Below are 13,640 nucleotides of genomic sequence, written 5' to 3' on the forward strand. Positions count from 1 at the left end.
TCTTATTAAAGTAAAAAAAGATTGATACTGGCCTTAGAAGTTATATAACAAGTATGAAAACTTGACCAAAACAGATTCCCCAAGTGTTTGTTCAAATCCTTGACTTTTGTCAATCCATAGAGATTGACTTCTTTTGACCTATGTTTTTATTTGATTTTATTTCATTAAAGTTTTTCCAATCATGTGTAATATATACATTATAAGACATGATATATATCAATTATTATTATAAGTTGTGTACAATTTAATAGACAATGATATAGGAAATGTGGACGCATATTCATAAATGTAAACACATGATATAATAACTAATTTTATAATAAAATTAAAATCACATATTAGTGGTTTATGTCCGTGTGTCATAATTCTGGTGTAAATTTATAGTTAAATCGTATAAAAAAAATTAAAAAAAAATAACAAAAACGAGGGCATTAACACATAGAGTTAGATTCAATGTACATTAGGATTCAGAATTTTTTTTAAAATCATTTCGTTTTGAAATTGAGAGACTCGTTTTTCTTATCTTCATCATAACAATTGAAATGATGGTTACTATGATTATGAATTTCGTTATTATTAAATACTTTCCGACCAACGCGTTACATCCTCTTTCACTTGTCTTGTTATACTCATAGTTTTTTTATTTTCTTTTCTTTTAAGTTTGTTTCTTCATTTTTTACATGTGTTATATTATCAGCGTAAATGGTTAGTTAGTGCTTAAAACTGATCGGTCGGTATGTAAATCTCGGTCGCCGACAAATATTTGTACTTCAACTTCAACACATTCGTTCGTGTAACTTCAAACAAAGCAATCTTTGTACTGTCTCTACTGGAATCAAATATTAACACGCTCGATTGAGGCGCGTGTATGACACCTCTGTGATGCTACTACATAAGTTTATTACGATCATTCAAAAGTTCAAAAATCAAAAACCATTCTTTTGTTAGTCCTGATTGTCTATATCTGACATTTTTTGTAGTGAGGATTAATTACCTAAGACATAAAAGGTTGGTATATATTTTAAAACCTTTTTGGAAACCTATTAATCATCAGTCAATCGAATAGACGATAATCAGCCTTAATATGTTAAAGGATCAACTAATTGATTAGCTAGGAATATGAACTCTGGATCTCCTCTTTTTTATGGGCGGTTTAAATAATTTGTCGGGAAAACAAGTGACCAGTATACAATTTTCAAACAAAGTGTAACTAGCCAGACAAAAAGTTCCGATATGTTACACTACACTAACGAGTTATCCTAACTAATTTTTTAAGAAAGTTTGTTTTCTGAATAAACTAAGACAGTCGAATTATTATTATGTTATATGTTTTAAACAATTGGGATTATGTTAAAAACTATAACATTTTTTGTGTGTGTAGAAAGCGCATCTTCTTTTAACATGTTACATTATACCAAAATACTCAAATTTTAACATGTTACATTATTCTAAAATAAATACTCAAAGTCTTTGACATATGAATTAAACGACCGTTGCTTACAAAACAACACAAATACAACCATGATCCCGACAGACAGAATATAAAGAAAAAAAACAATGAATAAAAACGTTGACAATAACGGAAATTGGGGATGGCCGCCCGCACGCACGCCGGCCTCACCGCCCTTTCAACCTTTGCGGCCTTCTAAGCTCTCGCAAATCTCAACCACCTGCCTTTTTTTTTCAATTTCAAACTTATCGGCCCAAAGAAGTATGAATACATGCATGCATACATATACACAACAAAATAAAATACAAAACGTATGTTTGTAAACGTAACTATATATGGTTCTTGTTTCGTTTCGTTCAGAGATGTTCAAATTGCACCTATCGGCTCACTCATTTTATATATTTATACATAACCGGCCCATTTGACAAATAACACAAACCGTTAGTTTCTAAGTTGATTTGCTAAAATTACAAAAGATTCGAAAATAGTGAAAATACTTAAGTAAGAAAACTATACAGTGACAAAACTATAGATAAAAACTTGTTGTGTTGGAAATATTTGTTGAGGGAGGAGACCAGTTCTGTTCCAAAAATGGCTGAGCTGGGGATAGTAGAGTAGACTAGTGAAATAAAACATGTAGAATCAGTACTTTTGTGTGCTTTGTCTGTGAAATGGAAGAAGGAGAATATTTTGAGCTTTTCTGGAATCAGAATAATCTTCTTTTGCGGTTGATGAAGCTAAAAGATTCTTTTAAAATATCACTGTCCAAAAATAGAACTGCAAGATTAATAGAGATTGCAAAAGAATTGTAATTAATGGCAGAAAAGCGTTTTTATAAACATTAAAAAAAAAATCCGACCTGCCGGAATCGAACCAGCGACCTAAAGATTTGCTGTCACAGACTACAGTCTTCCGCTCTACCAACTGAGCTAAGGTCGGTTATTGATTATTTCTCTCTTAAGCTTTAATTTATTCGTATTAAAAACAATTTGATTTGACCTAATTCGGTTTAGGTCAAAAAACCGGGATACGCACGGTATAATCAATTTTGACCGGCTCCATTCGCACGTGCCGTGTATAAGAATAGCACGTGGAACAACATAGAGAGAGAGAGAGAGAGAGATTGGGATATTATAATTATGCTAGCGTCACTTGCGGTTGACAGATGACCGCCGGATTTTGCTTCACCGGCCACCGTTTGTTATTAGCCAGAACAACCAGAAGAAGACTCACACAACACATTATTTCCTTTTTTTTTTTTTTGTTGTCTCTGTCTCTATCTCCCAAGTGAAGTAGTAAATTTCCAAACTTTTTAGAATTTGTGTTGAAGACTCATTCGCTGCTGTTTCAAAGTCTTCTTCTTCATTCTCAGAACCCAGGACTCACTCCTCTTCCGCGAGATGATCAACGATCCGTAGAATCATTCAAACCTCCCCTTTGTGTGTGAAGGTGAATAAAGCATTCTAATTTTTGTTGTTTTGTGTCGATTTGATTTGATCGGTGAATCAGAAGCAGCCAGCAATGGAGACGGCGAAATCGAAGCTTAAGAACCGTAGCACGGTGAAGAAACCTGTATCCGTGACGATGGAGCATGTTCTATTGGCGTTACGTGAGACCATGGATGAGAGAGAGATCAGGGTTCGTAGTTTGTTTGATTTCTTCGACAATTCGAATTTAGGGTTCTTAGATTACGCCCAGATCGAAAAGGGTCTCGCTTCGCTTCAGATTCCTCCCGAGTACAAGTACGCTAGGGATTTGTTTAGAGTCTGCGACGCTAATAGAGATGGGCGTGTTGATTACCACGAGTTTCGTCGTTACATTGATGCTAAGGAGCTTGAGCTCTACAGGATTTTTCAGGCTATTGATGTTGAGCACAATGGCTGCATTTTGCCTGAGGAGCTTTGGGAAGCTCTTGTTAAGGCTGGTATGTACTGTTCCATTTTCTACTGTTTTCTCACTTAAATTTCCAACCTTTATGGGAACTCTGGAGTTTATGGCACTGTGTTTGATGGTATGATTGATCGGTTCTTTTTATGTATTCCCATTTGATTGTTGAGTATCACCAACCCTACCTATATAAGCCCCACAGTTATGTTCTTGTAGGTATTGAGATCGATGATGAGGAACTCGCTCGTTTTATGGAGCATGTTGATAAGGACAACAATGGAACTATAACATTCGAAGAGTGGAGAGATTTTCTTTTGTTATACCCTCATGAAGCCACCATTGAGAACATATACCATCACTGGGAAAGGGTGTGTTTGATAGACATTGGGGAGCAGGCTGTTATACCTGATGGTATTAGCAAACATGTCAAAAGAAGCAGATTACTTCTCGCTGGTGGACTAGCCGGAGCTGTTTCTAGAACTGCAACTGCACCTCTTGATCGCCTGAAAGTTGTTTTGCAAGTTCAAAGAGCACATGCAGGGGTCCTCCCAACCATTAAGAAGATATGGAGAGAAGATAAGTTGAGGGGTTTCTTCAGAGGTAATGGGTTAAATGTCATGAAGGTTGCTCCTGAAAGCGCCATTAAGTTCTGTGCTTACGAAATGCTAAAACCCATGATTGGGGGAGAGGACGGTGATATTGGTACAAGCGGGAGGCTTTTGGCAGGTGGAATGGCTGGTGCGATTGCTCAAACCGCTATTTACCCTATGGATCTCGTAAAGACTCGTTTACAAACTTGTGTCAGTGAAGGTGGAAAAGCACCAAAGTTGTGGAAGCTCACAAAGGATATATGGGTCCGAGAGGGACCTCGGGCATTCTACAAGGGTCTATTTCCTTCTCTTCTTGGGATTATTCCTTATGCAGGAATTGACCTAGCTGCATATGAAACGCTAAAAGACTTGTCTAGGACATATATTCTTCATGACACTGGTTAGAGCATCGAAGCCGTAGATCTTTAAGTTTCCTTCGTGTATGATTTGTTCTATGATATACTGAAAACATCGTACAATTTTGCAGAGCCAGGTCCACTGATACAGCTGAGCTGTGGAATGACATCAGGAGCTCTTGGAGCATCATGTGTTTACCCGTTACAGGTAGTAAGAACAAGGTAAAAAGCCAAAAAATCCCGAAATCATGTAACAATCTTTATGTCTCTTCTGTGTTTGTTAGTTTGATCCTTTTTCATGTCAGAATGCAAGCAGATAGTTCAGAGACGACAATGAAGCAAGAGTTTATGAAAACGATGAGAGGCGAAGGTCTGAGAGGTTTCTACAGAGGAATCTTACCCAATCTTCTCAAAGTGGTTCCAGCAGCAAGCATTACGTACATTGTTTATGAAGCTATGAAGAAAAATATGGCTCTTGATTAGCTCAATACGGTCGTGAAAATTTTTCTCCGGGTTAGTTTATTCTTTTTTTTTTTGTTCCCAAGGGGTCACTCACTCTCTAGGTTTATTATGTGAGACAACAAAAACAAGACGAGAGATTGTATCATGTCTGCTCGTTGATGTGTTCAAGATTAACTCACATCTCCAAAATTGATTTTGAATGGTTATAACTTATAAGTAATGAACTCACATCTCCCTCATTAATACTATTAACTAATTACACAATTTGACCAATAATAAGAGAGACGAGTATTGTGTAAATAGTTTGTAGAAGTATAGTTTTTGTTTACATAAATTATATAAGTTGACTTTGTAATACAAAAATATTTAGATAATGGCTCACTTCATTTGAAGAGTTGTAAAGTAGTTGGTTGGGATTTCGGCCTCCAAAGGATCAATACTTGAACTGTACTCAGAAAATTGCTGCAACAAAACATAGAGTCAAGGCACATGAAACTGGGATTATATATACATATAAAAGGAAGATAAAATTGAGATGGATCATACTCCCAAGGGATGTCTCCGGCCATTCTCCATTGTTCATCGTTGTCTGTATACGTCAACGTATAGTGATTTCCGACGCCATCTGTTGGAATCAAAGAAAAGTCTTACTTAGAAATATTAAATTATGTATGTGGTTTGTACATTTAATAAGTTTGTAGAACTGATCAAAGCAATACACCACTAAAACAAATCATTAGACTACAAAACAACACACTAGCACAAATCATTAGACTCCGAAACAACACACTAACACAAATCATTAGACTACATATTTTCTTTTACTTGTGTATTTCTATATCTTTGCAAAGTTTCTTATTTATTTATTTAGAATATGCATATGAACTAAGTACTTGTTTTTTCTAGTATAATTTTGATGATAGCTTTCGAGAAACAAAACGTAAGATGATAGTATATTTTATTTTTCTTCGACTAAAAACATTTTTGTTTAGTTACTTACAATTAATTGCTACTCCAAACATATCAGACAGAGCATCTACGAGACGCTCATAGTTCTCAAACGCGAAGGGATCGACTGCCCCTACGCGGTTATGCTTGTAATATACTTTGACAATGCGAGATTCAGAAGATGAAGACGCCATTGATTGATGCCTTTACCTCAAAACCATATGTGATTCAAGTTTTTATATTAGATTTTATCATTGTTGTGATTGTTCGTTCAAATTGGTAAATTATCTATGTATTTTTGTATTAATTCCAAATAAATATTTATACTTATGTTTTTATTCAAAAATCTGCATCATATTATCAAAATAGATGAAAACAATCTAAAAACAAAGTTATTAATTAAAACAAAAATCTAAGAAGAAATCTCAATTAGAAAGACAAGACTGCATTTTCTTAATTATATATGTATTTTTATATTAATCAATGTCATTTAATATTTTTGAAGAGTATAATCTCAATGTCCATAACTGAGAATTTAGAGAGTTTTAGATTGTAGCTTTTGAAGAAATTTTTTAGTTAAATAAACTAAAATGTCTATAGAAAATAATGAATAAACTCAGATTCATAAAATAATTAAATAAAAACAATATCTCCAATTTTGATGGGAAAAACATTATCTCTAGCTTTCATTAAATATATTATGATTAACTAATCATGAGTAAAGTTTTGCTATGAAAAAAAAAGGATTGCTATGGTTTACAAAAAAAAAATATATATATTGTTGATTAAGATTTTATCTATTTAACGTTTTCATGAATCTAAAATATGGTAGATTTAAAATAGTTGATTGTATTTAGACTATTTAAAATAAGCTTAGGTTAACTTTTGAAAATCAACTTGTACAGTCTGTCTTCATTTGTAAAATTCATGCCTGTTGATTTAGTTATGGTGTTCTCCGATGAATTACATATATTCTAAATAGCTGATTCTGAACATATATATATTGATATATTAATTCATTATATTATATATATATATATATTGATATATTAATTCATTATATTTACCTAAAAATTTGAATATACTTTTAATGATGGTTAACTTTTACAGTTTGATGACATATATATGAGCAATAGAATTAAATTATTTTCATTGACTTAAAACATTATACTTATTTAACATATTTGTTATATTTTCGCCGTCAGTTTATATATCTCAATTATTGATCTTTGTATCATTTACATTTTTTTTTTCGAGTAGAAAATATGCTTCATGATGATGACAACAATGTTATACCTAAACACTTATTTATTTTAAAAAGCTATTTTCAGCTTTAGCATACGTTTATTTAAAAAGAAATCAGCGGTTTAATTTTCCATTTTCAATATAATTTTTTCGTGGACAGATTTTTATTAAAATTAAAAAAAGGTAAAATGTGCAATTAAATAATAATTCACTAATCAGAAAATTTGACAAATTTTGCTTGTGAGACAAAAGAGTAGTAACAACTAAACAATACACATAGAGTAGCATAAAAAGATCGGAATAGTTAAGATGTTACGGATTCATTGTTAACGCTCTCATGACTTGGAAGTTGGAACTAAAACGAAAGAAAAACAATTAATTGTTAAGAAAGTGTTGATTATGAAATGGGAGTCATTGGCAACAACTTCTTTCGTTCATGGAGGTTCGGCTGAGGTGCAGATTCAGGTGGGTTTGGTCACAAAATCACTATTTTATATAAAATGAAAAGAAAAAACAAAAAAACAAGAGAAATATTATATATAATGAGCTATAGAATTAATAGTTGTCAAATCAAATGACTCTTTATAGTTTTACATACAACCGTCTCAAACTCTTTCACATCCCGTTAATAACGTTAGCAACGGTACGTACTACTATACTTGGTGAATCGCAACTTGGAACTTAATATATTTAATAAAGATAGGTTTTCAAAGGACACAACAAGAACAATCGTAGAACTACTTAAAAACAATCGGAATACGTACTTCTCGTCAGAGAATATCACCACCGGAAAAATAAGGAAGAAAACAGAAATAAATTTTAAAGATACGAAGAAGAAAGGCGTAGCCTTCCCTTTGCCTCTGATGACTTGCCGTTTGTATCCTCTCCTTCAGAGAAAGATAACGGAACCGAGCTTCTTAACGCAGCCGTCGTCTTGTTCCGTTTCATCCTCCATATCTTCTTTTTTTTTTTCGTTCTCCTGCTTGCTTAGATTATAATTTTAACAAAGGAGAGAGTTGAACCGTTATAGTGTTTCTTTAAGTCTTTCTACGTACATCTTCACCTCCATTTATAATGGCTTCATCTGGTCCCATATCTAAAACCATATTATTATTGTTTTTGTTTAAACATGAATATTATTTATGTCTTTGCTCATCAGTTTTACTTTTATTTCAACCCTAATTGGAATCTTTTTGAAAGTTATATACCTAACGTCGGTAAAATATTTAATATACATTTAATTAACGTGCATGTTCTACTTTATAAAAGAAAATCCATTTGCGTTATTGCTTTTATCAGCCTTCATTCTGTCCGAAACAATTAGTTCAAATGGTTTGAAGAAATAATATTAATTATGAAATTTAAATCGATTTTTTTATATCTGTTTTCTAATTTGATACTTATTATGAACGGAGAGCGGCCATTTTAGATTAGAGAGTAGATCACTGATCACTGATCTCATAATCGATTTTACGGAAGAAAAAAAAACTATTATAAACATTTAATGTCGTACGTTAATTAATATATATTGTATACTCAACATAACTATCAATCAAAGATAACAAAAAAAAAATAATTATGAAACTTGAGATATGTTAACACTTCTATTTCTTAATGCGAACAACACTTCATTTTTTGGCAAAAAATATTATTGCTGTTTTGTATCTTGTAGAATAGCTGAATTGCTAAATTAAACTACGATATTCCTGCTTTGCTTTCAATTATTGATATAATATAGACAGTTGTCGAATCACTCTAGTATACTGCAAATCAACGATTTCAACTATATAGTGTTGAGGCTAGCGGAATTATAATATATATTCAGAAAGCAAAAAAAAAATGAAGAAGGAAAACATGACAAGAAGTATCGAGGTGGTTTCTGCAGATGAAAGGAGTTTTATTCTATTGTTTTTCTTCTTTCCGTCGGCATAGCTTTTGTTTTGGGGGATTTTGTTATATTTCTCCTTCCACTTGTTTATTATATTATTTCAACTTCGTAAGTGCGTAACTATTGTTTTCGTAGCTTAATTAATATTTTTTTTTCTTGATTTACTAGTAGTAGGACTAATTTCCAAATAACCAAAATTTACAAGTTTTACTCGTAAGAATGAATCAAGTAGCAAAATCTTGAATTAAGTAGATGTTAATTTTACNAAAAAAAAAAAAAAAAAAAAAAATCAGTACTGTATTAACTAACATTTATTTATATACAAATTTTTTATTTGTTAAAAAAAAAAAGAGGAAGCCTCAGGCATCGAACCCATCTTCTGTGGGTGATATGATAATACACACGTACGTACTTAACATCTACAAGTATGTTTTTTTTAATTTCCTCTATTATTGCATCAGTTCGTCTTATATTCTTATTTTTTTAATAAATGTCCTCATGACAATTAAAAATACAGGAATTGTATATTATATACTAATGTCATCATCTCCACTAGAAATAACATATATATATTCTAAGAGCTGATCTGGTTTAGTGGTCATACGATCGAGGACCACTTATGACTTACCTCATCGGCTTAAACCACTAATATTCAGTTTGTAATAGTTTGACAAAAAAAAACTTAAATTATTTTCAGCAAAACAGCAAAAAATGAAAAGAAATATATGTGGCATTAATCTCATCTCGCTACTTATCCCTTAATCTCATCTGGCATTAATCTCAGCTTGAGTACCAGACAAGAACGGTCCACCTTCCATTTCAACAAACTAACTACAATTTTTTTTTTTTCTGTTTTTGTTTCTGAATGTTTAAGACCTTAATTCTATCTAAAATACAGTATATGATTAAGAATGTAAAGCAGATCGAGATGAATGTGAATATGATTATAAATGGTATACATTAAATTAATGTGTAGGCCTTTCTTTATATAGGATTGTAAAGCTTCTTTACACCGTTTTATTTATAACAAAAATAGCAATGGACAATAATTAACGTCGAATAAGCACTAATTCCGTTAAAATGGGAGCTAGTAAGCACCAAGCACTAGTTCAACTCGTATCAATTTATTATATTTAAATCAATAGACAAAACTTGTTTTAATTCCTTATTGAGAAAGATTTGTCCACTTTAGTTAAGTCTTATCCCAAATAGCTTTACTTTTACTTTTCTTTGAATTATGAACACTTCACTATATATATCTAGATATAAGACACTACGAAATTTAAATTTTTTATAAACTCCATGATAGTATCAATTATTTAAATATTTTCATATAAAATACACACACTTAATTCATAGAATAATGGGTAATGGCTACAATAAATATTACGTTAAAAGTTTCTGAAATTTATAATACGTACGTAAACATATATATTTGCAGTTAACTCATCTTAGTGTGGGTGTGTATCATGTGAGCCAAATCTGAATGACCACGTAATGAGGTGGACTATCTAGAACTTTACCAGTATAAAGACGATACGAATTAGGTCTGAGTCATTAAAATTAATATCTTCTTTATGTTTTCAATTTGACAGAAGTACCAATGAAAATAAAATACATATATATGTTACTGCAGTGAAATCCCAATAATATATAAGGAATCTGATGTGACGTGGATCTTCAAGACACTTCCACGAATGAAACTGCATGTTCTCAAGTGCTACACGTATAACTTCTACATCTCTCTTCTGAGTTCCAGATGTCTCCATCTTCCTTTTTATATCCACAATCTAAAACACTCCCAAGTATCATCACTCCACAACTAATAAAAATCACAAGATCTCGCTTTTGTTTTCAGCAAAATTTTACTAAAATCACTCTTCAAGACCAGATATGGCCGTTCGATCAACAGTAAGCTAACCTAATACATACATCGTTGTTTCTCTATGATTCATTTGCTCCTCTCGGTTTGACTTTTAATTAATCTTTTTAATGTTTGAAGGGTTACTTGAAAAGCATGGTGCAAAGGTTAAGAACTTACACCGCTCCTACAATACCAAGATCCAAAGCGTATTCTACTGCGGCGATCGAGTACGGTGGTCAGAGAACCTCCACGACGACGGCGGCTACAAAAGCTGACTTCACACCTGTTTACGTCTCCATAGGATTGATCTCATTGTCTGTAACGTTCGGTGTTTACACTGCGTATCTTCATCTACACGAAAACCCTGGCGTGCGTGTCAACAAGAAGATAAGAGAGACTGTCCCCGAGATTGAAGATCCCGATCGAGTTCTAAACGAAGCGGACCGATTCGCCAACAGGTCGTGGTTTAGGAAAATAGCTCACGTTCAAGAGTTTGACAAGCAGGATGTGATTTCCGATCCAATCAGGAAAGACCAGTTCGCTCACAAACCTCGTGCCTTGACGCTAAAGGATGTCGGAGTTGATCCTAAGATGCATGCGGCTCACTAATTAAGCTTCATTTAATGATGTGTTTTTTTGTAATTCCTTGTTTCTTTCCTATAATAAAACGACTTCCTGTAAGATGGTCGGATGGGATTAAGCTGGTTCAATCCAATCCTGTAGTGAGACAACTTCAGTGTTTTTTGTTATTGTTGTTGTTTTCGAACAGTACTTTGTAAAATATATGGGATTACTATATTTGGTTTAATCGTGTGTTTTGCTCTAGGATTGGAGACTCAAATTCAGATTAACCAGTTTTTGTCGGGTTTGATTACTATATTTTGGTTTAATCGTGGGTTGTTTTGATCTATGATTGGAGAGACTCAATTTCGATTTTGATTATATGAGCTTTGAAAATTATAACAAAACCGATTGGAGTGAGTCAATTTATATTTGGGCCCAGGCCCAATACTATAGTCAAGACCGCCATAAACTGGCACGTATTGCTCCTAGTTATTGGATGACGTGTCCATATATGATAGGCTTATGTCACGTGGCGAGTGATATATTATTGGAAGAAGACTCGTAATGACGTTCGTAGGTCTAAAAAAAAATCTAAATACGAAGAAAGAAGACTCGAAAAGAGTATATAAATATACGAAGACACGAGAAGCTAGGGGAGAAATCTTGAAGCTTCGTTATCTTTTTGATTCGATTGTTGGAGTGACTCTGCGAGGATGAGAGAACGGGTTTTTACATTCGTTTCGCTGCTTCTTGTAGCTTTGTTTTCGTTTTCGAGTCTTTGCTACTGTGACGACCAGACGGTATTTTATTTAACTAATCTTTTGTGTTTCGTTGCAAAAAAGTTTCTGTTTTTAGATTTGTTCAATGTGATTTATGTTAACCTTGGTGTTGTGCTTTTTGTTCAGGTCCTGTATGAATCGTTCGACGAGTCTTTTGATGGTCGTTGGATCGTTTCTGAGAAACCTGAATACCAAGGTAATTAAAAGCTTCGAGTGCTCTCTCCTTAGTTGATTTTTGTTTGTTTGTAGTTTTGGTTTTCTTTAGTTTGTTGAAGTGAATGGTAAGTTTAGAATCATAAGGTAGAATTAGTTGTGACTTTAATTTATTGATTTCCAGATTTAGAAAAAGGTCTTTGGCAATATAGACTTTGTGTGAATCTGGCAATTTTCTTGTTTAAAAGATTTTTTTTTTTTTGGGTTTTGTTTGAACTCTTCCAGGTGTGTGGAAGCACGAGAAGAGTGAAGGGCATGATGATTACGGACTTCTAGTGAGCGAGAAAGCTAAAAAGTACGGAATTGTGAAGGAGCTTGATGAGCCACTAAACCTTAAAGACGGAACTGTTGTTCTGCAATACGAGGCTCGTTTCCAAGAAGGGCTTGAGTGTGGTGGTGCTTACCTAAAGTATCTTCGTCCTCAAGAAGCTGGATGGGTTCCTCAAGGGTTTGACAACGATTCTCCTTACTCTATCATGTTTGGACCTGACAAGTGTGGTGCTACCAACAAGGTGCATTTCATCTTGAAGCATAAGAATCCTAAGAGTGGCGAGTTTGTTGAGCACCATCTCAAGTTCCCTCCTTCTGTTCCGTTCGACAAGCTTTCTCATGTCTACACTGCTATCTTGAAACCTGATAATGAGGTGACGATTTTGGTTGATGGTGAGGAGAAGAAGAAGGGTAACTTACTGTCTGCTGAAGACTTTGAGCCTCCTTTGATCCCTTCCAAGACCATCCCTGATCCGGATGACAAGAAGCCAGAAGACTGGGATGAGAGAGCCAAGATTCCAGATCCTACTGCTGTGAAGCCTGATGACTGGGATGAGAATGCACCCATGGAGATTGAAGATGAGGAAGCTGAGAAACCCCTTGGATGGTTGGATGATGAGCCTGAAGAGGTCGACGACCCTGAGGCAAGCAAGCCTGAAGATTGGGATGATGAGGAAGATGGTGAGTGGGAAGCTCCCAAGGTTTCTAACCCCAAGTGTGAGACAGCACCTGGATGTGGCGAATGGAAGAGACCGATGAAGAGGAACCCTGCTTACAAGGGCAAGTGGAGCTCACCTCTCATAGATAACCCAGCTTACAAGGGAATCTGGAAACCCAGAGACATACCAAACCCTGACTACTTTGAGCTTGATAGGCCAAACTTCGAACCTATTGCAGCCATTGGTATTGAGATTTGGACAATGCAAGATGGTATCATATTTGACAACATTCTGATAGCTAAAGACGAAAAGGTTGCTGAAACGTACAGACAAACAACATGGAAGCCCAAGTCTGATGTTGAGAAAGAGAAACAAAAGGCAGAGGCTGAAGCTGCTGGTGAAAATGGTCTCAAGAGCTACCAGGTAAATTGATTTTCACCACAAGAATAGAAAAAGTTACTCATA

At 34.0% G+C, this 13,640-nt stretch overlaps 3 protein-coding genes, 1 long non-coding RNA gene and 1 other non-coding gene across 8 annotated transcripts in view; 3 read left to right on the forward strand and 2 right to left on the reverse strand.

Moving 5' to 3' along the window:
- TRNAY-GUA lies at positions 2,304 to 2,389 on the reverse strand. Its single transcript is given in 2 exon segments — positions 2,304 to 2,339; positions 2,353 to 2,389. It is a non-coding gene; the product is annotated as a tRNA-Tyr (tRNA).
- LOC104734750 (calcium-binding mitochondrial carrier protein SCaMC-1) lies at positions 2,538 to 4,969 on the forward strand. Of its 4 annotated transcripts, none has more exons than XM_010454390.2 (4): positions 2,538 to 3,374; positions 3,554 to 4,327; positions 4,415 to 4,491; positions 4,589 to 4,692. In XM_010454390.2, the coding sequence occupies exons 1-4, from the start codon at positions 2,972 to 2,974 to the stop codon at positions 4,601 to 4,603; spliced, it is 1,269 nt and encodes a 422-aa protein (XP_010452692.1). In that variant the 5' UTR covers positions 2,538 to 2,971; the 3' UTR covers positions 4,604 to 4,692. The 4 variants fall into 4 exon arrangements, with proteins under 4 accessions (XP_010452692.1, XP_010452691.1, XP_010452689.1 ...); XM_010454389.2 differs by having other exon boundaries at positions 2,540 to 3,374; positions 4,415 to 4,505; positions 4,600 to 4,688; XM_010454387.2 differs by having other exon boundaries at positions 2,542 to 3,374; positions 4,415 to 4,505; positions 4,589 to 4,969.
- LOC104734749 lies at positions 4,809 to 5,996 on the reverse strand. The gene is made up of 2 exons (XR_002034777.1): positions 5,292 to 5,996; positions 4,809 to 5,207 (listed from the first exon to the last, which is right to left on the reverse strand). It is a non-coding gene; the product is annotated as an uncharacterized LOC104734749 (long non-coding RNA).
- LOC104734752 lies at positions 10,615 to 11,515 on the forward strand. Its single transcript, XM_010454392.2, has 2 exons — positions 10,615 to 10,737; positions 10,829 to 11,515. The coding sequence occupies exons 1-2, from the start codon at positions 10,720 to 10,722 to the stop codon at positions 11,297 to 11,299; spliced, it is 489 nt and encodes a 162-aa protein (XP_010452694.1). The 5' UTR covers positions 10,615 to 10,719; the 3' UTR covers positions 11,300 to 11,515.
- LOC104734753 (calnexin homolog 2-like) overlaps positions 11,821 to 13,640 on the forward strand; it is a 5,593-nt gene continuing 3,773 nt past the window's right edge. Inside the window, exons 1-3 of the mRNA XM_010454393.2 lie at positions 11,821 to 12,054; positions 12,160 to 12,229; positions 12,472 to 13,160. Of these exons, the coding sequence (XP_010452695.1) occupies positions 11,968 to 12,054; positions 12,160 to 12,229; positions 12,472 to 13,160 (846 nt within the window). The 5' untranslated portion in view covers positions 11,821 to 11,967. The remainder of the gene's footprint in view (positions 12,055 to 12,159; positions 12,230 to 12,471; positions 13,161 to 13,640) is intronic.

Source organism: Camelina sativa, chromosome 13 (assembly GCF_000633955.1).
Source record: "Camelina sativa cultivar DH55 chromosome 13, Cs, whole genome shotgun sequence".
NCBI classification, from domain to species: domain Eukaryota; kingdom Viridiplantae; phylum Streptophyta; class Magnoliopsida; order Brassicales; family Brassicaceae; genus Camelina; species Camelina sativa.

Bases quoted from the DNA above. Each gene is read 5' to 3' on its own strand.
- LOC104734750 (XM_010454387.2), top strand. From the start codon at position 2,972: ATGGAGACGGCGAAATCGAAGCTTAAGAACCGTAGCACGGTGAAGAAA. The intron at 4,328-4,414 runs GTTAGAGCATCG...ACAATTTTGCAG, and splicing joins ATATATTCTTCATGACACTG to AGCCAGGTCCACTGATACAG. The intron at 4,506-4,588 runs GTAAAAAGCCAA...TTTTCATGTCAG, and splicing joins TTACAGGTAGTAAGAACAAG to AATGCAAGCAGATAGTTCAG.